The sequence below is a fragment of the Bos taurus genome, chromosome 29, assembly GCF_002263795.3.
Source record: "Bos taurus isolate L1 Dominette 01449 registration number 42190680 breed Hereford chromosome 29, ARS-UCD2.0, whole genome shotgun sequence".
Classification (NCBI taxonomy): Eukaryota; Metazoa; Chordata; class Mammalia; order Artiodactyla; family Bovidae; genus Bos; species Bos taurus.
Genome location: NC_037356.1, coordinates 19,203,825 through 19,228,476, shown reverse-complemented (window position 1 = coordinate 19,228,476; position 24,652 = coordinate 19,203,825). Strand labels below are relative to the sequence as shown.

The 24,652-nt window shown below is 37.5% G+C and overlaps 1 protein-coding gene across 1 annotated transcript in view; it reads right to left on the bottom strand.

Moving 5' to 3' along the window:
- The window catches only part of LOC112444840 (glycerophosphodiester phosphodiesterase domain-containing protein 4-like), a 115,843-nt gene that overhangs the window by 16,012 nt on the left and 75,179 nt on the right, over positions 1-24,652 (bottom strand). Inside the window, 2 exon segments of the mRNA XM_024987388.2 lie at positions 2,306-2,453; positions 19,398-19,552. Coding sequence (XP_024843156.1) covers positions 2,306-2,453; positions 19,398-19,552 — 303 coding nt within the window.

The following is a 24,652-nucleotide window of genomic DNA, read 5'->3' as shown; positions in this document are numbered from 1 at the left end:
ATTCTCCAGGTAAGAATACTGGAGTAGGTTGCCATGCCTGCCTGCCGGGGATATTCTCAACCCAGGGATCGAACCCAGGTCTCCCGCAATGCAAGTGGATTCTTTACCATATGAGCCACAAGGGAAGACCTGGATAAAGCTACCTGATGCAAACAACTGACTCATTGGAAAACACCCTGATGCTAGAAAGACTAAAGGCAGAAGAAGAGGGTGACAGATGATGAGATGGTTGGATGGCATCACCAATTCAACAGACATGAACTTGGGCAAACTCCAGAGATAGTGCGGGACAAGAAAGCCATGGGGTGCTGCAGTCCATGGCGTCATAAAGAGTTGGACAAGACTTGGCGACCAAACAACAACAACAAAAATGCTAACAGACCACACATCATTTATTTCCCAATTCCTCGTTTTAAAATTTTTGAATTAATAGAACACTAAGCAGAGAGGATTATATTGGATAAAAATGCTTCCATTGTAGTACTTTTGATACTCAATTTACAAATAAGCAAACTGAGGCCAAGACAGGTTAACTAACATTTCCAAGTTCACACAATAGGTGGCCAGGATCTGAACCTGCATATTCTAACTCAGGGTGAGGGTTGCTTAGGAGGGTCCTTGGAATACTGGCTCCACCTTCCTGAACAAACTGACCTTGGGTCCTTTAAAACAAGTCCAGGCCAGGTGTAGAAAGAAGTTTTTGACTTTACGTCTTTTACACTCTGAATTTTGATTCACATGAATTTATTAACAATTCAAATATTAAAATGAAAATTTTACTTAATAAAATTTTATTTAATATATCCAAAGGGACAACTATCAGACATTACTGATGTAGGAGGATAGGATTATGGAGGGGTATACTGCTTTCTAACTTATGCATTTTATAATGATTAATTTTACATATTGAACAAGTTTACTCTGTAATCAATTTTTAAAAATAAAATTGTTAGAAAAGTATATAGTCTATGAATGAAGGAGGACAGTACAGAGACAGACAAGTGGAGAGGCTTCATCTATGCCAAGGGGCCTGCCACCCAAGGTTTCCTTGAGGGTCATCTGCAGAGGGCTGCCCAAGGCACCAAGGGGTATGCAGTTTTACACTGCCACCAGAAGGCCTCAATGCAGTACTGGCCTGATGAGACTGTGCGCTTGGCCCCGATCACCTCGCACCTGCTCCTGCCTCTGATCAAGTCAGAAACAAGGGCCAGTGAGGCTGCAGCTATGGAGAAAGCAATCTAAAATATTTAAGCTTCTCATTTAGGTGTCTCTGCCTAAAATTTTAATGTTCAAGGCAGTTTAGACATTGGGTTATTACTCTGGATTAGACACTTGATGCTGAGCTGAGGCTTTTTGGTGATTAAAAAGAACTTTAAAAATTATCTCAGAGTGACTAGAGAAACTAAGGAATCTGAGTGAGAGCTTATTCAGGGGTAGGGAAAGACCTAGCTCACAGAGCAGATTTCTGCTGTGGGCTATTGTGCCTGACTCAGTCATCCTGCTCTATGCTGATAAAAAATACAGGCTCTATAGCAGTTAACTGGTTAGCTGGGGCTCTCTTCATAGGTAAGTGATGGGATTTAGTTGCAAGTGTAAACCAGGTGTTCAGATTCCCACGCCTCTAACCATAAGCAGTAGCTGGATAGTCACACTCTCCTCTTGCTTAGGACACACAGTGTTCATTTTGGAATCAAGTATACTTGGTTTTACTGGAGAAGGAAATGGCAACCCACTCCAGTGTTCTTGCCTGGAGAATCCCAGGGATGGGGGAGCCTGGTGGGCTGCCGTCTCTGGGGTCGCACAGAGTCGGACACGACTGAAGTGACTTAGCAGCAGTAGCAGCATACTTGATTTTCTCCACAAACCTCATGTCACTAGCATTGTTGCTGTGCCTTCAGAAAGGAGGGGTTGCAGTAACAAAACTCTGGAGTCAGACCTCATTCTGATCTTGGAGTGGAGTGCCATTGCCTTCTCCGGTCAAGGATATTAATAACATCAAATTTCAGATTTCCCATGGGAATGCTCCTAGTGGCTAACCCAGAGGGCTGAATTACATTATGCATGAAAGGCACATTGTGAGGATTCAATAAAGAGTGATGATTATACCAATAATAACAATTTCTGCCTGAAAAATCACAGAAGAATCTGGGTGAGAGAATAGAGAATGCCCCCTCTCCAATGTCACATAAGTTTCTGCTCTTAACTAGCTCCCCTGGAGACTGCACAGTGGGCAATGTAGGGTGGAGAGGGGACAGAGACTCCTATTGTACTAGATTTGGAAGAACAATCTGGACAATCAGCTCACCATGAAGTAGTAAGGGTGATTTATCTCCTTCAGGATCTGAGTATTGTCTGTGGTCACTGAGTGAATCCTGGAGCACCAGGCTAGTGAGAAGAGCCAAGGTTCATTGATGATGTATAAGTTGATGGTGATGTTAGCTGCTTTATATTCTCTGGGAAGAAAAAGAACCCATAGGAAATTAAGACTTAATCTCACACTCATCATCTAAAAGGGAACTGGTCACCATATTTGTAAAAGGTGTTTACTTAAATCACAAGAAGCAGTTGGTCATGTGACATCTTATGATACGACATGCTGAATTAGCTCGTGTTTCAATGAGGACAAAGGACTAGATTTAATATCTTTGCTCCTGTACCAACAGTAGTATTTTTCTATTTTTTTTAATTTTTATTGAAATATAGTTGATTTACAATGTTGTGTTAGTTTCAGGTTTATAGCAAAGTGATTCATAGTATATGCCGTTGCTGCTGCTGCTGCTAAGTCACTTCAGTCGTGTCTGACTCTGTGTGACCCCATAGACGGCAGCCCACCAGGCTCCCCCATCCCTGGGATTCTCTAGGCAAGAATACTGGAGTGGGTTGCCATTTCCTTCTCCAACGCATGAAAGTGAAAGTGAAAGTGAAGTCGCTCAGTCGTGTCCGACTCTTAGCGACCCCATGGACTGCAGCCTACCAGGCTCCTCCTTCCCATGGGATTTTCCAGGCAAGAGTACTGGAGTGGGTTGCCATTGCCTACATAGATCTAAATCTATATTCTTTTTAGATACTTTTCCATTGTAGGTTACTATAAGATCTTGAGTATAGTTTCCTGTGCTGTACAATAGGTCCTTGTTGGCTAGTTATTTTAAATATAGTAGTGTGTTTATTTTAATTCCAAACTTCTAATTTATCCCCCCCCCCTTCTCTTTGGTAACTATAAGCTTGTTCTCTATGTTAACAGTAATAGTAGTATTTTAGTAGAGTACATGCCCCAAGACAAAAAAGGAAGAAAGAAAGGGAGGGAGGGAGGGAGGAAACAGGAAAGCCCTGTTAGAAGGAAAAGGCAATCCACTCCAGTATTCTTGCCTGAAATTTTCATGGACAGAGAAACCTGGCAGGCTACAGTCCATGGGGTTGCAAAGAGTTGGACATGACTGATGTCATATAAATATTCCTACAATTTGCACCCATAAGCTGATATGCACCAGCTCCAGTACACTATTGTGTAGAAAATGTACTTACTTCCATCAGAATGCTTAACACCCATTACACTACCTGCTTTCCTATCAGTCTTCTTTACTTGACTGTAGCAAATTAAAAGCAGAGATTCTGTGTTACTCATCTCTGTATACCCAGTACCTGCTTCATAAACAGTTAACTGAAGGAAAAAAGAAATGAATACCAATATGGTAAATATTTGTACTTCAAATATAAAGAATTTTTTAAAGCACTTAGTAGGGAAAATGGAACCCAAATTTCCCTATGCACTGCATGCTAAGTCACTTCAGTTGTGTCCAGCTCTTTGCAACCCCAAGGACTATAGCCCACCAGGCTCCTCTGTCCATGGGATTTTCTAGGCAAGAATTCTGGAGTGGGTTGCCATTTCCTTCTCCAGGAGATCTTCCCAACCCAGGCATTGAACCCACACCTCTTAGGTCTCCTGCACTGGCAGTTGGGTTCTTCACCACTAGCACCACCTGTGTGTCGGTAGATATTTGTACACTGTCTATAGAGACAGAAAGTAAGTAGAGCATCTAGTAATTCTAGTCAAGTTGTCATTTTCAGGGAAAACTTCTCACAAAATATACCATGTAAATCCCTTCAAAATTTTTCCTTCACCCTGAGATGACATAGCATATTGGAAACAGCTATGTGCAAGTCTGCATTTGAATCTAGCTTTGTCTTGTACTAGCTTCGCAGGCTGTTAGGCTCAGTATATAAACTGTAAGAGAAAAATAATACTATCACTTTCACAGCAGCGCTTGCAATTAGTTACCCAATATGCTAGAAATGTCTCTAAGACAATTCTTCAGATCACCAGAAGATTAGGAAACAGAAATAAGGAAACAGTAGTAAAATTTTTTGAAGCCAACACACAAAAACCATTCACAATTTCTATCTATTAATAATGAGCCTATAGAAACTGAAACACAATATGCCATTAACAATCACCCCAAAGAATGTAAATACATAGGTATTAACAAGCATAGGATCTGTAAGCCCAAAACTACAAAGTATTGATGAAGGTAATCAAGTATTGATGAAGGTAATCAAAGAATATTTTAAAAGTGAAGAGACACACGTATTTATGAATTGGAAAAGTCAACATCATACAGATGTCAGTTCTCCTCAAACTGATCTGTAGGTTAATGCAATTCTTACCAAAATACCACCAAGTTTTCCTTGGTTTGTTTATTTTCTTCTGTACAATTAACCTTTGCATGCGTGTGTGCTAAGTCGCTTCAGTCAAGTTCGACTCTTTGCAACCTTACGGACTGAAGCCTGCCAAGCTCCTCTGTCCTAACTGATTCTACAATGTATGTCAAAAGACTCAGCCCAAAATGAATTAAAACTATATTGAAAAAGAAGAGTAAAGTGAGAGAGAATCACTGTACCCAGTATTAAGGCACACTGTACAGCTACAGCAATCAAAACAGTGTGGTATTAGGGAAGGAACAGACATATGGAACAGTGGGACATAATTTGAAACCCAGAAACAGACCCACACAAATGTCAAAATGATTTTTTACAAAGGTCCAAAAGCAACTTAATGGGATAAGGAGAAGTTTTTTCAACAAACTGGACTAGAGCAATTGGCCAAAAACATATAGGCATAGGCAAAAAAAAAAAAGAAGAAATTTTAACACCACACACACTCTTAATATAAAAATTGACTCAAATGGATCATAGACAAATATATAATGTAAATTATAAAACTTTCAGGAAAAATTGAGACCTGTGGGCTATACAAAGAACTCGTAGACTCAACAGTAAAAAGCATGATTCATAAAAGGGAAAACTGATGTTAGACCTAATCAAAATTTTAAAACTCTTGTTCTGTGGAAGACTGTGTAGGAGACGCTACAGACCAGAAACAGACTGGGACAAAATATATGCAAACAAAATACCCAACAAAGGATGATATCTATAATACAGAAAGAACTCTCAAAACTCAACAATAAAATTCAGTTAAGAATGATAAGACATTTCACCGAAGAGGACAGACCAAGGCAACTAAGAACATGATAAGACAGACATTCAGTATCATTCATTACCCACCAGAGAATGATAATTAAAACCACAGTGGGATATCACTACACACCTATAGAATGGCTACAGTAAACATGACAATGGCTGGAGTAGGAAATGGCAACCCCCTCCAGGATTCTTGCCTGGAAAATTCAAAATTCCATGGACAGAGGAGGCTGGCGGGCTACAGTCCATGGGGTCACAAGAGTCGGACTCAACTGACTTTCACTTTCAAAAGAAAGAATAAAAAAAAAAAAAATCACCAGCTAACAGTCACATAGTTGGTTCTGAAGGACAACTGTTATTTGATTCTGTTTTGATTTCTGGAGAAGATCAGATTCTTTTAGTACTCATGTATAGGTTTTCTCTTCTTTAGAATTAAAGGACAAAGCTGAAAGAGTATTCTATATACCTATGAAAATTAAAGTGCATATCCGATCCCATTGATTTATTAGTACTCGCACAGCCTTGTGAAAAGTGCATGAGGCACCAGGTCCACTGGGGGCACATTCATTCTCACAGAAAAGGGTAGCATTTCAGGGTCAGGAACCATGGTAAAAACCACCATATGATCCAGCAATCCTACACCTAGGCATATACCCTTAGGAAACCACAATTGAACAAGACAAATGCATCCCATTGTTCACTGCAGCACTATTTACAAAGCTAGAACATGGAAGCATGTCCATGCCCATGGATGTCCATCTGTCGACAGATGAATGGATAAAGAAGTCTTGCTACATATACACAATGGAATATTACTCCGCCATTAAAAGGAATGCATTTGAGTCAGTTCTGATGAGGTGGATGAACCTAAAGCCTATTATACAGAGTGAATTGAGTCAGAAAGAGAAAGATGAATATCATATTCTAACACATATATTCGGAATCTAGAAGAATGGTAGTGAAGAATTTATTTATAGGGCAGCAATGGAGAAAAAGACATAGATAATAGATTTATGGACATGGGGAGAGGGGAGGAGACAGTGAGATGTATGGAAAAAGTAACATGGAAATTTACATTACCATATGTAAAATAGATAGTCAAGGGGAATTTGCTGTATGGCTAAGGAAACTCAAACAGGGCCCTGTATCAAACTAGAGGGGTGGGATGGGGAGGGAGATGAGAGGGAGGTTCAAAAGGGAGGGGATATATGTATACCTATGGCTGATTCATGTTGAGGTTTGACAGAAAATAAAATTCTGTAAAGCAATTATCCTTCAATAAAAAATAAAAGGAAAACAAACAAAAACTATTACTTACAAAATGTTAGATTTAAAATATTGAAAACTTTAATTTTCATATCAGATATTTCAATATCCATAAAGCAATTATATGGCAAAATAATTTCTATTCAGTGTTGGTGCATTAAATGGGTTAGCATTGATTCAAGATAACAAAATAAACTGAACTATGGATTAATATATATAAATAAATCCCGGGGGAGGTTAAAAAATATTTTGGAAAACAATTATGTGCAAAATCTAAAAATAAATGGGAAATGTATGACTTAAAAAGACACAAAACCAAAGTCTCTGCCCCTTGCAGACTGCTGATTAGAAGCTTCAGGGATTTTCACAACATAAATCTTTGTTTTGTGTGCTGTTTATTCAAACAAATTAATTCAACGATGTGCAATAAAAATTTTCTCAAAGCAAAAAAAAAAAGACAATGGCAAAAACTGGTAAGGACAGAGAGGCTCTGAATCATCATACATTACTGGTAGGATGTAAAGAGGTACAGGCCCTCTGAAAATGTTTGGAAGTGTCTTACAAATTACATAAAATTTACAAAGTTTCTTATAAAACTGAAAACTACCATACCCCAGCAATTGCATTCCTGCCATTAACCCATTAATCCATTCTTGCCATTAATCTTGCCATTAATTCTAGCTATTAATCCCATAGAAGTAACAACTTATATTCATGGCAAACAATTCTCAGAAGATAGCAGATAAAGAAGCCCCAGGAAACTGATCTTATTCTGGACCATTACACTGGCAAATCTGTCTAATGTAACTATTAATATTTTTATACTATGGAGTCTATTTAAGTCTTACAACTTTCAGTGAAGCTCTAGATGTTATAGTTAAAAAGTTATAGCTCAGTTCAGTTCAGTCACTCAGTCGTGTCTGACTCTTTGCAATCCCATGAACTGCAGCATGCCAGGCCTCCCTGTCTATCACCAACTCCCTGAGCTTACTCAAACTCATGTCCATTAAGTCAGTATGCCATCCAACCATCTCATCCTCTGTCGTTCCCTTCTCCTCCTGCCTCAATCTTTCCCAGCATCAGGGTCTTTTCAAATGAGGCAGCTCTTCACATCAGGTGGCCAAAGTATTGGAGTTTCAGCTTCAACATCAGTCCTTCCAATGAGCACCCAGAACTGGTCTCTTTAGGATGGATTGGTTGGATCTCCTTACAGTCCAAGGGACTCTCAAGAGTCTTCTCCAACACCACAGTTCAAAAGCATCAATATCAGCACTCAGCTTTCTTTATAGTCCAACTCTCACATCCATACATGACTACTGGAAAAAAAACATAATCTTGACTAGACAGACCTTGGTTGGCAAAGTAATGTCTCTGCTTTTGAATATGCTGTCTAGGTTGGTCATAACTTTACTTCCAAGGATTAAGCATCTTTTAATTTCACGGCTGCAATCAACATCTGCAGTGATTTTGGAGCCCCTCCCCAAAATAAAGTTAGCCACTGTTTCCACTGTTTCCCCATCTATTTGCCATGAAGTGATGGGAGGAGATGCCAAGATCTTAGTTTTCTGAATGTTGATTTTAAGCCAACTTTTTCACTCTCCTCTTTCACTTTCATCAAGAGGCTCTTTAGTTCTTCACTTTCTGCCATAAGGGTGGTGTCATCTGCATATCTGAGGTTATTGATATTTCTCCCAGCAATCTTGATTCTAGCTTGTGCTTTATCCAGCCCAGCATTTCTCATGATGTACTCTGCATAGAAGGTGACAATATACAGCCTTGATGAACTCCTTTTCCTATTTGGAACCAGTCTGTTGTGTCATGTCCAGTTCTAACTGTTGCTTCATGACCTGCATACAGGTTTCTCAAGTTGCAGGTCAGGTGGTCTGATATGCCCATCTCTTTCATAATTTTCCATGGTTTATTATGATCCACACAGTCAAAGGCTTTGGCATAGTCAATAAAGCAGAAATACATGTTTTTCTGGAACTCTCTGGATTTTTAGATGATCCTGCAGATGTTGGCAATTTGATCTCTGGTTTCTCTGCCTTCTTTAAAACCTGCTTGAACATCTGGAAGTTCACGGTTCATGTATTGCTGAAGCCTGGCTTGGACTGTGGTCAATTTCAGCAATTAGCACAGTAGTAGTTACCCATTCCTAGAGAAGGTGATGGCATCCCACTCCAGTACTCTTGCCTGGAAAATCCCATGGAAGGAGGAGCCTGGTAGGCTGCAGTCCATGGGGTCACTAAGAGTCAGACATGACCAGCGACTTCACTTTCACTTCTCACTTCCATGCATTGGAGAAGGAAATGGCAACCCACTCCAGTGTTCTTGCCTGGAGAATCCCAGGGATGGGGAAGCCTGGTGGGAGGCCATCTATGGGGTCACACAGAGTTGGACACGACTGAAGTGACTTAGCAGCAGCAGCAGCAGTTACCCATTCCACACTTCCAGCCCCATGACAGGCAGCTGTGCCCATGTTCCTAGAGCAGTGTGCACACAGCTTATGGGAGCCAAGGTGGGCAAAAAGGTCACTATCCTCCAATTATTGGGGATCTGTGCTCTGATCACTGATTGCTGCTTCTGGCCACAGATGTGCACAGAAAGAGGAGTGCAAGCACTGTTGTCTTCCTCACTGCCTCCCCCCACCTCCACCATCACCACTGTGGCAATCTTTCCTCTTCCCACTAAAATGATTTCCAGTGGTTTAAAGGTCCATTGCTCTTTCCTTCCCATCTTTCAGTTATGTCTTTTTCCCCTTTTGGGAGCCAAACGTTAAAGATTAGGACATCAAAAAGCAATTACATATATAGGGAAAGTTACAAAGTGACCACATATGTCCAGGGAAAGACACATTAGAGACCTGAGAAGACCTTAAGTTTATACCCCCAGGCTGACTGTTGGCATAGAGACAGCCAAAATACAAACAAGTAACAGCAAAAAAAGCAGCAAACCCTGGGGAAAGGGGAGAATCTTATTTCAAGAGTTGCCAGATAATTATTTTCAACTGTCCAGTTTTTAAGAAAAATCACAAAGCATAAAAAGAAACAAGAAAGTACGGTTCATTCAAAGGAAAAACTAAATCTAAAAAAACTGTCTCTGGAAAAGAGCAGATGGCTGATACACAAGACAAAAACTTTTCCATCCTAAAGATACTCAGAGAACTAAAGGAAGATGTAGATAGAGTTTTTTAAATATATGAAGAAAATGGAAACATTAATAAAGAGACAGAAAACCTAGAAAATACTAGAGCTGAATTCTAGAGCTGAAAGTCACAATAACTGTAATGAAAAACTGACTATTAAGATTCAAAGGCAGATTTGATCACCAGAAGACAGAATCAGTGAACTAGAAGATAGATCAATAGATATTTATGATTCCGAAGAAAAGAAGCAAAAGATTGAAGAAAAGGAAACAGAGCCTAAGATATCTGTGGGACATAATAAAACAAGTCAATATATGTATTTTTAGGTTCCAAAAGAAGGACAGAGAAGGAGGCAGAGAGAATATTCGAAGAAATAATTGCTGAATGCCCAAATTTGATAAAAGATATGTATGTAAATATCCAATGAACTCTAAGTAAGATGAACTCAAAGAGATACACCCTATGACACACTATAATCAAATTTTCAAAAGCCAAAGGAAAAGGAAGAATCTTGAAATCACCAAGAGAAGCAACTTGCCACATACAAGGTATCCTCAATAACATTCTCAGACTTCTCATCAGGCTTTGGCAGACAGCAGGCAGTGGGTCCAAATATTCAAAGTGTTAAAAGAAAAAAACTGTCAACCAAGATTCATAAACCCAGCAAAACCTATCTTTCAAATATAAGAGGTATAATACCAAATAACAAATCTGAGTCCATATTAGACCTTTTATGTTTTAACATTAATCTGTGTATTCTATTGCTTTTGAGACAAGCAAGAATGTTGCCTATAGCCTGAAATGCTCAGGATAACCCATTCTCAAGGTTCTGACCTCTAAAGGTGTAACATTTTCCTATACATGTAGAGATAAAAAGTTCAGAACAGAGAATAACATTTGTCTTATTGGAGATTCACAGGCACAAAGGGAAATTTAAGACGTTTCCAGATAAACTAAAGCTGAAGGACTTCATGACCACTAGACCAGCCCTGTAGGAAAAACTCAAGAGAATCCTCCAGTTCAGTTCAGTCACTCAGTCATGTCCAACTCTTTGTGACCATGGTGCTTTGTGACCACAGCACGCCAGGCCTCCCTGTCCATCACCAACTCCCGGAGTTTACCCAAACTCATGTCCATTGAGTCGGTGATGCCACCCAACCATCTCATCCTCTGTCGTCCCCTTCTCCTCCTGCCCTCAATCTTTCCCAGCATCAGGGTCTTTTCCAATGAGTCAGTTCTTTGCATCAGGTAGTCAAGGGACAGTAAGTCAAAATCTTACAGACACATAAAGATCTCAATAAAAGTCAATGGCAAATATAAAAGCTAGTATTATTTTTAACAATTTTGTAACTATAAGTCTTTATTTCACACATAATTTAGTAAAAGATCTAAGGGAGAAAGTCAGAATTATTAGTCTAACAGCTACTAATTTTGTAACTTTGTTTTATCAACTCTACATGTTGTCTTCTGCATAATTTGAGAAACTATTGCATTTATAAGAATTATTAGTTTATCTTTGAGGCACATAGTGTATATAAAGATAAATTTTTCTGACATCAATAAGTGAAACTGGAGTTATAAAGAAGAAGATTTATTGCATGTTACTGACTTTAAGCTGGTAAAAATTCAATCACAGTATCATAACTTTAGGATGGTAAGTGTAATTCCCATGGTAACCTCAAAAACCTAAGTTTTTGTGGTTAAAAAAATGCATAAAAAGGGAAACAAGAAAAGGATTTAAGTATTATACTACAAAACAAAAACAAAAACAAAAAAAACAAAGCAATGAAACATAAAGGAAAACAGAAAAGTAGAAAATAAGGGGGAAAATTATAAGGTATACAAAATTAACAAGTTAAAATAACTGATAACAGAAACAATATTTACAAAAAAGACAGCAGTAAAAACATGATAATAGTCTTCCCTCTTTTCAGTAATTATTTTAAATGTAAATAAACTCTCCAATCAAACAAACAGATTGGCAGAATGCATAAAAACATATGACCCGTCTTTATGCTGTTTACAAGAGGCTCATTCTAGATCCAAAGGCACAAATAGATTGCAAGTGAAAGGACAGAAATGTTATTCCATGCAAACAGTAACTAAAAAGATCATGGGTGGCTGTACTAACAACAGACATAACAGGCACTATGTCAAAAAGCTAATATGTGGAAAAGAAAGACATTACATATTAATAAAAGTTTCAATATAGCAAGAAGATATATTAATTATAAACATTTATCTGCCTAATGACAGGACAGTAAAATTTACAAAGTAAACACTGACAGAACTGACAGAACTAAAATAGTTGGAAATTTTAATATCCCACTCTCGATATGAATAGAACAATCAGATAGAAGATAAGTAGGGAAAGAGAGGACTTAATCAACACAAGAAACTATTTCTAAGACACAGAATGCTCAACCCAATGACAGCATACACATTCTTCTCAAATGCATATGTGACAATTCCCAGTTTAGATATAGTAGACCACAAATTAAGTCTCAACAGATATGAAAAGATAAATATCAAAGTAACCTATCCAACCACAACACAATAAAGTTAGAAGTCTAACAAAAGGAAAATTGGAAAATTCACATATTTGTGGGACTTAACACACTTCCTGAGCTTCCCTGGTGGCTCAGATGGTAAAGAATCCACTTGCAATGCAGGAGACCTGGGTTTGATCCCTGAATTGGGAACAACCCCTGGAGAAGGGCATGGCAACCAGACCCAGTAATCTTGCCTGAAGAATCTCCATAGACAGAGGAGTCTGGCAGGCTACAGTCCATGGGGTCACAAAGAGTTGGACGTGACTGAGTGACTAAGCACACAATACACTTTCAAGAAACTAATGGATAAAGAAAGAAATCACAAGGGAAATGAGAAAATACATGGAGATGAATGAAAATGAAAACACCAAAATTTGTGGGATGCACCAAAGTTCATAGACGGTGCTGGGGGAGGGGGAATCCATGGCTATCAATACTTACATTTAAAAAATCAAAGGATTTTTGCATCTATGTTCATCAGTAATATTGGCCTGTAATTTTCTTTTCTGTGATATCTCTCTCTGCTTTTGGTATCAGAGTGATGGCAGCCTGACACAATGAGTTTAGAAGTGTTCCTTTCAAACAATATCATCAATGTCACAGAAGAACACAGGTGCAAAATTACTCAACAAAATATGAGCAAACCAAATCCAACAATACATTAAAAGGCTCATATACCATGATCAAGTGGGATATATCCCAGAATTGCAAGAATTTTTCAATAGTATCAAATACTGTGATATACCACATTAAGAAACTGAAGAATAAAACCCATATGATCATCTCAATAGATGCAGAAAAAGCTTTTGATAAATTTAAACATCCATTGATAAGAAAAACTAAGAAATTGAGAAAACAGGGAACATACCTCAACATAATAAAGGCCACATATATGACAAATCCATGACTAACATCATACTTAAAGTTAAAAAGCTGAAAGCACTTCCTCTAAGATCAGATCAGGAATAAGACAAGAAGACCCATTCCCATCACTCTCATTCAACATAGGTTTGGAAATCCTAGACTCAGCAATAAGAGAAAAAAGAAAATGAATCCAAACTGGAAAAGAAGAAGTAAAGCTGTCAATGTTTGTAGATGACACATTATCCACAGAAAATCCTAACACTACTAGAAAACCACCAGAACTCATCAATAAATTCAGTAAAGCTGCAAAATGCAAAATTAATGTGTATGAATCCATTGGACTTCTATACAGTAACAACAAAATATCCAAAAGAGAAACTAAGGAACCAATCCCATTTACCACTGTATCATAAACAATAATATACCTGGGAATTAACCTACCTAAGGAGGCAAAAGGCCTGTACTTCGATAACTGTTAAAATGTTAGTGAAAGAAACTAAAGACAGTACAAAAAGGATGGAAAGATATACTGTGCTCTTGGAATAGAAAAATCAATACTGTTAACAACTTACTGATCACAGACCTATCAATAAGTTTTTTGTTACCCAAATATTACTGACTGGAGATGTATTAATATTCATTTACATAACAAATTGCTGGTCACAGGTGTTAGCTTCTGTAAAATTCCCGCTGTCAATAATTTGTTAAAATGGCCATACTACCCAAGACAATACACAGATTCAGGTAAATCCCTATCAAATTACCAATGGCACTTTCCACAGAACTATAACAAAAAATTTAAAAATTTGTACACAAACACAAAAGACCCTAAAGAGCTAAAACAGTCTTAAGAACAAAGGGGCTGGAGGTCACAGTCCCTCACTTCAGACTATACTACAAAGCTCTGTAATCAAAACAGTATAGTACTGGCACAAAAACAGAAGTCTAAATAAATGGAACACGATATAAAGAACAGAAAAAACCCACACACATATGGTCAATTAATCTTCAACAAAGGAGGCGAGACTACATAATGGAGAAAAGGCAGTCTCTTCAATAAGTGGTGCTGGAAAACTAGACAGCTAGAAGCAAAATAACAAAATTATCAGGTTCAATGCACGATACTGGATGCTTGGGGCTAGTGCACTGGGACGAACCAGAGGGATGGTATGGGGAGGGAGGAGGGAGGAGGGTTCAGGATAGGGAGCACATGTATACCTGTGATGGATTCATTTTGATATTTGGCAAAACTAATACAATTATGTAAAGTTTAAAAATAAAATAAAATTTAAAAATAAAAATAAAATTAGAACACTCTCTAACACCATACACAAAAATAAAAAAAGACCTAAACATAAGGCAACTACTATAAAAGTGTTAGAAGAATACTTAGGATACTCTCTGACATAAATCACATCTTTTTCAATCCATCTCCAGGAGTAATGAAAATAAAAACAATAACAAATGGAACATAATTAAACTTAAAAGCTTTTACACAGCAAAGGATACCATAAACAAATGAAAGGACAACCCACAGAATAGGAGAAAATATTTGCAAATTAAGTGACTGACAAGGGATTAAGCTACAAAATATACAAATAGCTCATGCAGCTCAATAGCAAAAAAGCAAACAATCCAAGCAAAAAATGGGCAGCAAATCTAAATAGGCATTTTTCCAAAGAAGACATGCAGATGGCCAAAATGTACATGAAAAGATGCTCAACATCACTAATTATTCAGTTCAGTTCAGTCACTCAGTCATGTCCGACTCTTTGCGACCCGTGGAATGCAGAAGGCCAGGCTTCCCTGTCCATCACCGACTCCTGGAGCTTTCTCAAACTCAAGTCCATCAAGTTGGTGATGCCATCCCACCATCTTATCCGCTGTTGTCCCCTTCTCCTGCCTTCAATCTTTCCCAGCATCAGTGTCAACGCAAATAAAAACTACGAGGCATCACTGCACACTAGTCAGAATGGCCATTATCAAAAAATCTACAAACAATAAATGCTGAAGAAGGTGTGGAGAAAAGGGAATCCTCCCACACTCCTGGTGGGCATGTAAATTGGTACAGCCACTGAGAAGAACAGTATGGAGTTTCCTTAGAAAGCTAAAAATATACTTACCATGTGATCCAGCAATCCCATTTGGGCATACACTCAGAGAAAAAATCTAATTCAAAAGATATGTGTACCCAATGTTCACAGCAGCAACCTTTACAATCTTGCAAGACATGGAAGCAATCTAAATGTCCACTGACAGATACATGTATAAAGATGCTATGATGTGTGTGTGTCACAATGGAATATTACTCAGTCATAAAAAGAATGACATAATGCCATTTGCAGCAACATGGATGAACCAAGCAATGGTCATATTAAGTGAAGTCAGACAGCAAAAGACAAATATCATATGATATCACCTTAATGGAATCTGAAAAATGATACAAACAAATTTATTTACAAAACAGAAACATAAAAAACAAATTTATGGTTGCCTAAGGGGAAATGGTGGGCAGGGAAAATTAAGAGTTTGGGATTAAGATATAAACATTATCAAATATAAAATAAACAAGAAGGGAAATTGTGTATAGCACATGAAATTACATTCAAAACTTGTAACAACCTATAATGGAAAGCAATTTGAAAAATTAAATAAATATATACATATATATGTATATATATATATGAAAAAATTTGCTGTACCCTGAAACTAACACTACATTGTAAATCAACCATACTTCAATTAAAAATTTTTAAAAAGAAATACTATGCACAATATGAAAAAATATAATTAACATTGCTATACGTTACATGTGAAAGCTGTTAAGTGAGGAAATCCTAAGAGTTCTCATCACAAGGAAAAACCTTCTATTTCTCCAATTATGCATCTATATGAGATGATGGATATTTATTCAACTTCTTGTGATAATCATTTAATGATGAATGTAAGCAAATTGATTATATATGCTATACAACTTAAACCTACAGAGCTATATGCATATTTTAATAAAAGTGAAAGGAAAGAAGAATTTTCAAAAAACAGGAAAGATTTCATATCAACCATACAACCTTACAGCTTAAGAAACTAGAAAAAGAAGAACAAATTGAGCCCCATAGCAAAAGGAAGAAAATAATGAAGACTAGAAAAGACATAAACAAAATAAAGAACAGAAAACCAATAAAGAAAATCAAAGAAACCAAAAGTTAGTTCTCTGAAAACATAAACAAAATTAATAAGCTTTTAGCTAGAGGTACTACGATAAAGAGAAGAGACTCAAATTACTGAATCAGAAATGAAAGTGGGCACAGTATTACAAGTTTTACAGAAATAAAAGGATTATAAGGGATATAGCAGTATGACCAATTGTATCTCAACAAATTGGATAGCCAAGGTGAAAAGGACAAAATCCTAAAATCAAGAAACCTACCATGACTGTATTATGAAGAATTAGAAAATATAAATAGATATATAATCAGTAAGGAGACTGAACAATATACAGCCTTGATGTACTCTTTTTCCTATTTGGAACCAGTCTGTTGTTCCATGTCCAGTTCTAACTATTGCTTCTTAACCTGCATATAGGTTTCTCAAGAGGCAGGTCAGGTAGTCTGGTATTCCCATCTCTTTCAGAATTTTCCACAGTTTATTGTGATCCACACAGTCAAAGGTTTTGGCATAGTCAATAAAGCAGAAATAGTTGTTTTTCTGGAACTCTCCTGCTTTTTCCATGATCCAGCAGATGTTGGCAATTTGATCTCTGGTTCCTCTGCCTTTTCTAAATCCAGCTTGAACACCTGAAATTTCACAGTTCATGTATTGCTGAAGCCTGGCTTGGAGAATTTTGAGCATTACTTTACTAGCATGTGAGATGAGTACAATTGTGCAGTAGTTTGAGCATTCTTTGGCATTGCCTTTCTTTGGGATTGGAATGAAAACTGACCTTTTCCAGTCCTGTGGCCACTGCTGAATTTTGCTGGCATATTGAGTGCAGCACTTTCACAGCATCATCTTTCAGGATTTGAAATAGCTCAACTGGAATTCCATCACCTCCACTAGGTTTGTTCATAGTGATGCTTTCTAAGGCCCATTTGACTTCATATTCCAGGATGTCTGGCTCTAGGTCAGTGATCACACCATCGTGATTATCTGGGTCGTGAAGATCTTTTTTGTACTGTTCTTCTGTGTATTCTTGCCACCTCTTCTGTTAGGTCCATACCATCCCTGTCCTTTATCAAGCCCATCTTTGCATGAAATGTTCCCTTGGTATCTCTGATTTTCTTGAAGCGATCTGTAGTCTTTCCCATTCTGTTGTTTTCCTCTATTTCTTTGCATTGATCGCTGAGGAAGGCTTTCTGATCTCTCCTTGCTATTCTCCGGAACTCTGCATTCAGATGTTTATATCTTTCCTTTTCTCCTTTGCTTTTTGCTTCTCTTCTTTTCAGAATATTTGTAAGGCCTCCGCAGACAGCCATTTTGCTTTTTTGCATTTCTTTTCCATGGGGATGGTCTTGATCCCTCTCTCCTATACAATGTCACGAACCTCTGTCCATAGTTCATCAGGCACTCTGTCTATCAGATCTAGTCCCCTTAAATCTATTTCTCACTTTCACTGTATAATAATAAGGGATTTGATTTAGGTCATACCTGAATGGTGTAGTGGTTTTTCCCTACTTTCTTCAATTTAAGTCTGAATTTGGCAATAAGGAGTTCATGATCTGAGCCACAGTCAGCTCCTGGTCTTGTTTTTGCTGACTGTATAGAGCTTCTCCATCTTTGGCTACAAAGAATATAATCAATCTGATTTCGGTGTTGACCATCTGGTGATGTTCATGTATAGAGTCTTTTCTTGTGTTGTTGGAAGAGAGTGTTTGCTATGACCAGTGTGTTCTTTTGGCAAAACTCTATTAGGCTTTGCCCTGCTTCATTCCGTATTCAGGCCAAATTTGCCTGTTACTCCAGGTGTTTCTTGACTTCCTACTTTTGCATTCCAGTGCCCTATGATGAAAAGGACATCTTTTTTGGGTGTTAGTTCTTAAAGGTCTTGTAGGTCTTCATAGAACTGTTCAACCATTCAGCACAGTGGCTACACTTTGCTGGAGCAGCCATGAAGAGATACCCCACGTCCAAGGTAAGAGAAGCCCAAGTACGATGGTAGATATTGAGAGAGGGCATCAGAGGGCAGACACAGTGAAACCATAATCACAGAAAACTAGCCAATCTGATCACATGGATCACAGCCTTGCATTCCAGTCTCCTATAATGAAAAGGACATCTTTTGGGGGTGTTAGTTCTAAAAGGTCTTGTAGGTCTTCATAGAACTGTTCAGCTTCTTCAGCGTTACTTGGGGCATAGGCTTGGATCACCATGATATTAAATGGCCTCTGTTGCAGCGCTGAGCAAGCATAGGCTAAAAGGATATGCTAAATCTATAAATTTAGCTACATCTATATCTCAAAGGAAACTCTGTCTCTGATAAATTTAGAATTATCTGAAAAAACAAAAAACCTTAAAATCTAACAGAAAGGATATATGGATTAATGTAAACAGTGATTAATAAATTTTAAAATGTTACTTTACTACCAGATACTTTTAATTATGAAAATGTATTTCTAATAATAATAATTATAAATGTGATGATTAATAATTTTTCTTTCTTCTCATACTTGACTGTCTCAAATTTTTTAAAACAATGATTTAGCTATGTTATTTACTATTGCTATAAGAGATCTGGATATTGGGATCACAAAGTCATTTATAAGGTACTGGAATCTGGAAGAGGAAATCAATAACGTTTTGAGTTCTGACTTTTCAATACTTACATTGTATAAAGAGAAAAATACCAAGAATACACAAAAGTGGGTTGATTGGAGGACAGGAGAAGGGGCCATAGACTATGTTCCAATAACAGAGTCTACCCTTTGATAAACGTTTTAGGGCAGATAGGGAGAAAAGTATAACAAGAAGAAATTTGGGAATTCCACAAAGATGGCCAAACCCAGAAATCCTGAGATGGGAGGAGGAACCTAAATTACTCGGCTAGGATGCAGATTTTGTTCAAGAAAGGCAACACATGCCAAGAGGGGTTAAACACTTACTTCAAGCCATTGTAGAACAACCTCTTATAGTCAACATTTATTCTAGTGATATTTTCTTTTCTAAGTTCTTCAACGGTGAATAACCGGCTGATGTGCTGAAAACCAGGAGCTTTGCTCCTGACATACTTCCTATCAGAATCTGGTAACCAGAAAATCTGCAAGGAGAAACAGGAAGTCTTTCAGTGGAAAATCAGCTGTGTTGGTACAAACAGCCCCATGTAGAATGGGAGGCGTTTCATTCAAGCATGGATAACAGTCTATAGGGAGCAGAGATTTTAGTCTTTGATGAATGAGTTAACCTGCCCTAATGTTGTCCAGTGAACTCTTAAAACGCGGCTGTCACTAGTTTTGTTCTGGAGCTGAGTTTTCCCAGTTAACAACACGGGACCAAAGGTGAGCTGTGTCACCACACTAGCTAAAGTGGACGAGGAGTTTGTAGGTGTGGATAAAGGGTCAGTATCATAATCATCTCCTCTGGCTGATGATGCTATAAATCATTTTTGAGAAGAGTCATTTTCTGCCAACAGGAGATGCTTTCCACTCATCTGTGGAAAGAGTTCTATTTGGAAAAAGACACATATTTGTTTCTCTCATAGCATTCTTCCACATTCTGAAAATTAAAGATATTTGGAATGACTGACTGACAAAATGAAGAGCGCTCTGGGAAACATGATGAATCTCTGTTCAAATAAGAACTTTCTATATCATAAATGAAAGCTGCTATTCAAAGCCTTAGTGCTCCATACTCAGGCCCTTTTCTAAGAGATGTACACTGGTGATGATGCAGCTCACATCATATAGCCATTACATACATTCCCTTTTATTTCATTTGGTTTGGAACAGCAAACAGCCTCAATGTTTTCCCCACTGATATAAATTTAACTGGCTCATTCTTAGATTGGCACATGTATTGGGTTCACCAAAAATTTTGTTTTCTTTTTTTTCCTGTAAGATGGCTCTAGCAGCACTTAGTTGTCTTTAACTTCATTTTAAACAATTTTCTTATACTGCATTGTAACAGCTGGCACTCATTAGTGAGCATTTGGAGAATTTTTGTATAGCCATTTTAATATTTAAAATTGAAGAAAAAGTCACATTTTTCACATATTATGCTTTATCATTTGAATAAAGGTAAAAACACAACTGAAATGCAAAAAAAAAAAAAAAAGATATGTGCCATGTATGGAGAGAAAAATGCAGAAAAGCAAAATGGCTATCTGGGGAGGCCTTACAAATAGCTGTGAAAAGAAGAGAAATATTGGCTCTATTGACTTACATCAGTGCAGTTAAAAGGGTCAGTTAACACACATAAAGTTCCTTGTATAATTAGCAAATCTAGAGTCAGATTGTGTTAAACAACTACTAAGGCTATTAAATGAGGTTCTGTCTAGAGAGTATATAGAGAATCTAGAATTACTCTTTTAATAGTCCCTATCATTCCAGAGCTCTTTTTCTCACTACTACTTTAAAAATTGGAAGTTCACTTGAACCAGTTTTCACATGTATAGCTACAAATATGGGCAAATTTCTCTCTCCTTTTCCTGCTCATCATTGATCTTTCTTACTACCTGTAATGCTGAGACAGTGTGCAATGAGGGACACCATACAGTTTGCCTAGGAAGGCGTGTAGGCATTGGTTCCAAATACCAATTGTATGTGTATCCTTAGTTGGGGACTGGGGGCTTGTCATACCAGATTGAATGACATGTAATCTCAAATATGCTCTTCAGATATGATGTTGACAACACAATTTTTCCAGTTATATCCAGTGTAAAGGGGGGCATATTTCTATTCAATTTATGTAGATGACTGCATTGCCCTGAAACATAGTGATTCAGTAAAAAGAATTTGTACCTGAATTCAGAGACGTGGTGAGAACAAGTTACTAAATATTGGGTTGGCCAAAAAGCTCCTTCAGTTGTTAAATAAAAATGAAACACATATTTTTCATTTTTACCAAGGTGTTTATTGAACATCATATTGACCTTTTTGTCCCACTACCTTCTGCCATTTTTCTGGCAACTTTGTAATTCTATCTTCCAAAACTTTTCGTCTTTTTGAACAAAGAACTCTTCCTTATGCAGTCTTTCAGGGAATTGAATTTTTTTCCACTAAAAGAATTTTGCAAAGACCAAAATCAATGGAAATCCAAAGGCACAATGTCTGGTGAATATGACAGTTGAATCAGAACTTGCCAGCCAAGCTGTAACAGTTTTTGCCTGATCATCAAATAAACATGCAGTCTTATGTTACACTGTTGGGAGATTATTTTCTGTTGACTAATTCTGGATGCCTTTCATTGAATGCTGCTTTCAGTTAGTCTAACTGAGAGCAGTGCTTGTTGGAATTTATTGTTTGCTTTTCCTGAAGAAATTCATATTGGAGGACTCCCTTTGAAACCCACTATATACACAATATCACTTTCTATGGGTGAGGGCCAGCTTTTGCTGTGTTTGATGGTGGTTCATTTTGCTTGTGCTTGATCTCTTCCATTCCACATTATTGTACAGTATCCACTTTTCATCATCCATCACAATTGGTTTTAGGGAATGTTTTTGTTATGTTTAAGTAGAGAGTTGTATGAAATATTTTCAAGAAGATCCTTTTCACGTAACTTATGTAGAACCCAAGTATCAAAGCAATAAACATAATCAAGTTAGTGAAAATGATTTTGAGTGCTTGATTTGGATATTTTCAGTATGTTGGCTATCTCTTTGTGGTGTAACTTTGTTCTTAATTAATATCTTGATTTGATTGCTATCAGTTTCAACTAGTCTCCAGTCCAGTGAGAAATCTCCAGCACTAAATTTCACAAACCACTTTTGACATGTTCCAGCAGTCACAGCACCTTCACCATACACTGTGCATTTTTGGGGGCGTGTTTCAGTTGTGCTTTTGCCTTTCTTGAAATAATAGAAGTATAATATGCTGAAATTTTTGCTTTTTTGATTCCATCTTCCATGTTAAAATGGCCACACAATTGCTGCATGATTCAGGGAACTCAGATCTGGTGCTCTGTAACAACATGGAGGGATGGGATGGGGTGGGAGGTGGAGGGAGGTTCATGAGGGAGGATACATATGTAATACCTATGACTGATTCATGCTGCTATGTGGCAGAAAACAGCACAATTTAAAAAAGTTATTATGCTGGATTAAAAATAAAATAGCCACACAAAAAGTCACCAATTTTTATAAGTTTTAAAAAAATGCACACTGATATGACAGCCGTCACAATAGAACCTAAGAAAATTGTTTTGAATGAAGTTAAAGGCAGTTAATTGTTTCTAGAGCCATCTTATGAGAAAAGACCAATGAACCTTTTGGCCACCCCAATGTTTATTATGTCATGCCTTCTTGATATTTTTGCCCTTTTATCATTACATCATGACTTTCTTTGTACCTTGTTATCATTTTGCCTTGAGATTTATTTTTTGGGGGCATAAGCATGACTATACCTGCTTTCTTTTATTTACCATTCGCTTGGAATATCATCTTCAGTTCTTTCATTTTGAGTCTGTATGTGTCTTTAGAATTGAAACGAGTGTCCTGAAGACACCATGCAGTTCAGTCTTGATTTTTAATCCATCCCACCACCCCGTGCCTTTTGATTTGGTGAGTTCAATCCATTTACATCTCAGATGATTGTTGATATGTAAGAACATACTACTGCGAATTTGTCTTTTGACTGTTTCATATCTCCATTGTTTCTTTTTACTTGTGCTCTGTCTTTTCAATTGGTAATTTTCCATGCTTGTTTCCTCAGTTTTCCTCTTTATGTTTACTGTCTGTGCTCTAGATTTTTGTTTTCTGAGTACTATGAGGCTTGCATAGAAAATCTTTCTCATAGTTTGAATAGGTCTTTTCCTGTTGATAGCAATTTATCTAAATTTGCTGTCCTTCCTTTTTATATTTTTACTGTAGAAATTCTGTCTCTTTATTCTGTGAGTTTGTTGCACATTGTGGTAGCTATAGTTATTTTCAAAACTCTTTCCTTTAATCTTTATGTTTAATGTTTACCACTTTACTCTAAACTAGAGTTATAGTTTTCTCCCTTAACTGAGAGCTGTGTATACTTTTATCTTCTCATTTCAGGTGGAAGAGCTCCTGTCAGCATTTCTTGTAAGGCAGATTTAGTGGTGAAGAACTCTTTCAGCTTTGTTTGTCTGGGAGAGCCTGAATTTCTCCTTCATATCTAAAGAATAACTTTGTTAGATTATTATTTGTTAGAGTATTCTGGGCAAGCATTTTCTTTTTTTTTTTTTCCTGTTTCGTTTTATTTTATTTTTTTTAAATTTTATTTTATTTTTAAACTTTACATAATTGTATTAGTTTTGCCAAATATCGAAATGAATCCACCACAGGTATACATGTGTTCCCCATCCTGAACCCTCCTCCCTCCCCCCTCCCCATACCATCCCTCTGGGTCGTCCCAGTGCACTAGCCCCAAGCATCCAGTATCATGCATCGAACCTGGACTGGCATCTCGTTTCATACATGATATTTTACATGTTTCAATGCCATTCTCCCAAATCTTCCCACCCTCTCCCTCTCCCACAGAGTCCATAAGACTGTTCTATACATCAGTGTCTCTTTTGCTGTCTCGTACACAGGGTTATCATTACCCTCTTTCTAAATTCCATATATATGCGTTAGTATACTGTATTGGTGTTTTTCCTTCTGGCTTACTTCACTTTGTATAATAGGCTCCAGTTTCATCCACCTCATTAGAACTGATTCAAATGTATTCTTTTTAATGGCTGAGTAATACTCCATTGTGTATATGTACCACAGCTTTCTTATCCATTCATCTGCTGATGGGCATCTAGGTTGCTTCCATGTCATGGCTATTATAAACAGTGCTGTGATGAACATTGGGGTACACGTGTCTCTTTCCCTTCTGGTTTCCTCAGTGTGTATGCCCAGCAGTGGGATTGCTGGATCATAAGGCAGTTCTATTTCCGGTTTTTTAAGGAATCTCCACACTGTTCTCCATAGTGTCTGTACTAGTTTGCATTCCCACCAACAGTGTAAGAGGGTTCCCTTTTCTCCACACCCTCTCCAGCATTTATTATTTGTAGACTTTTGGATTGCAGCCATTCTCTTTCAATACTTTCAGTATGTCATTCCACTCTTTCCTGGCCTATCGAGTTGTTGCTGGTGGTCTAATTGGGGGTTCCTTTGGGCAATACTTAATTTCCCCCCCCCTGGTTTCCTTCATTTATCATTGACCCTGACACCTTGATTATAATGTAT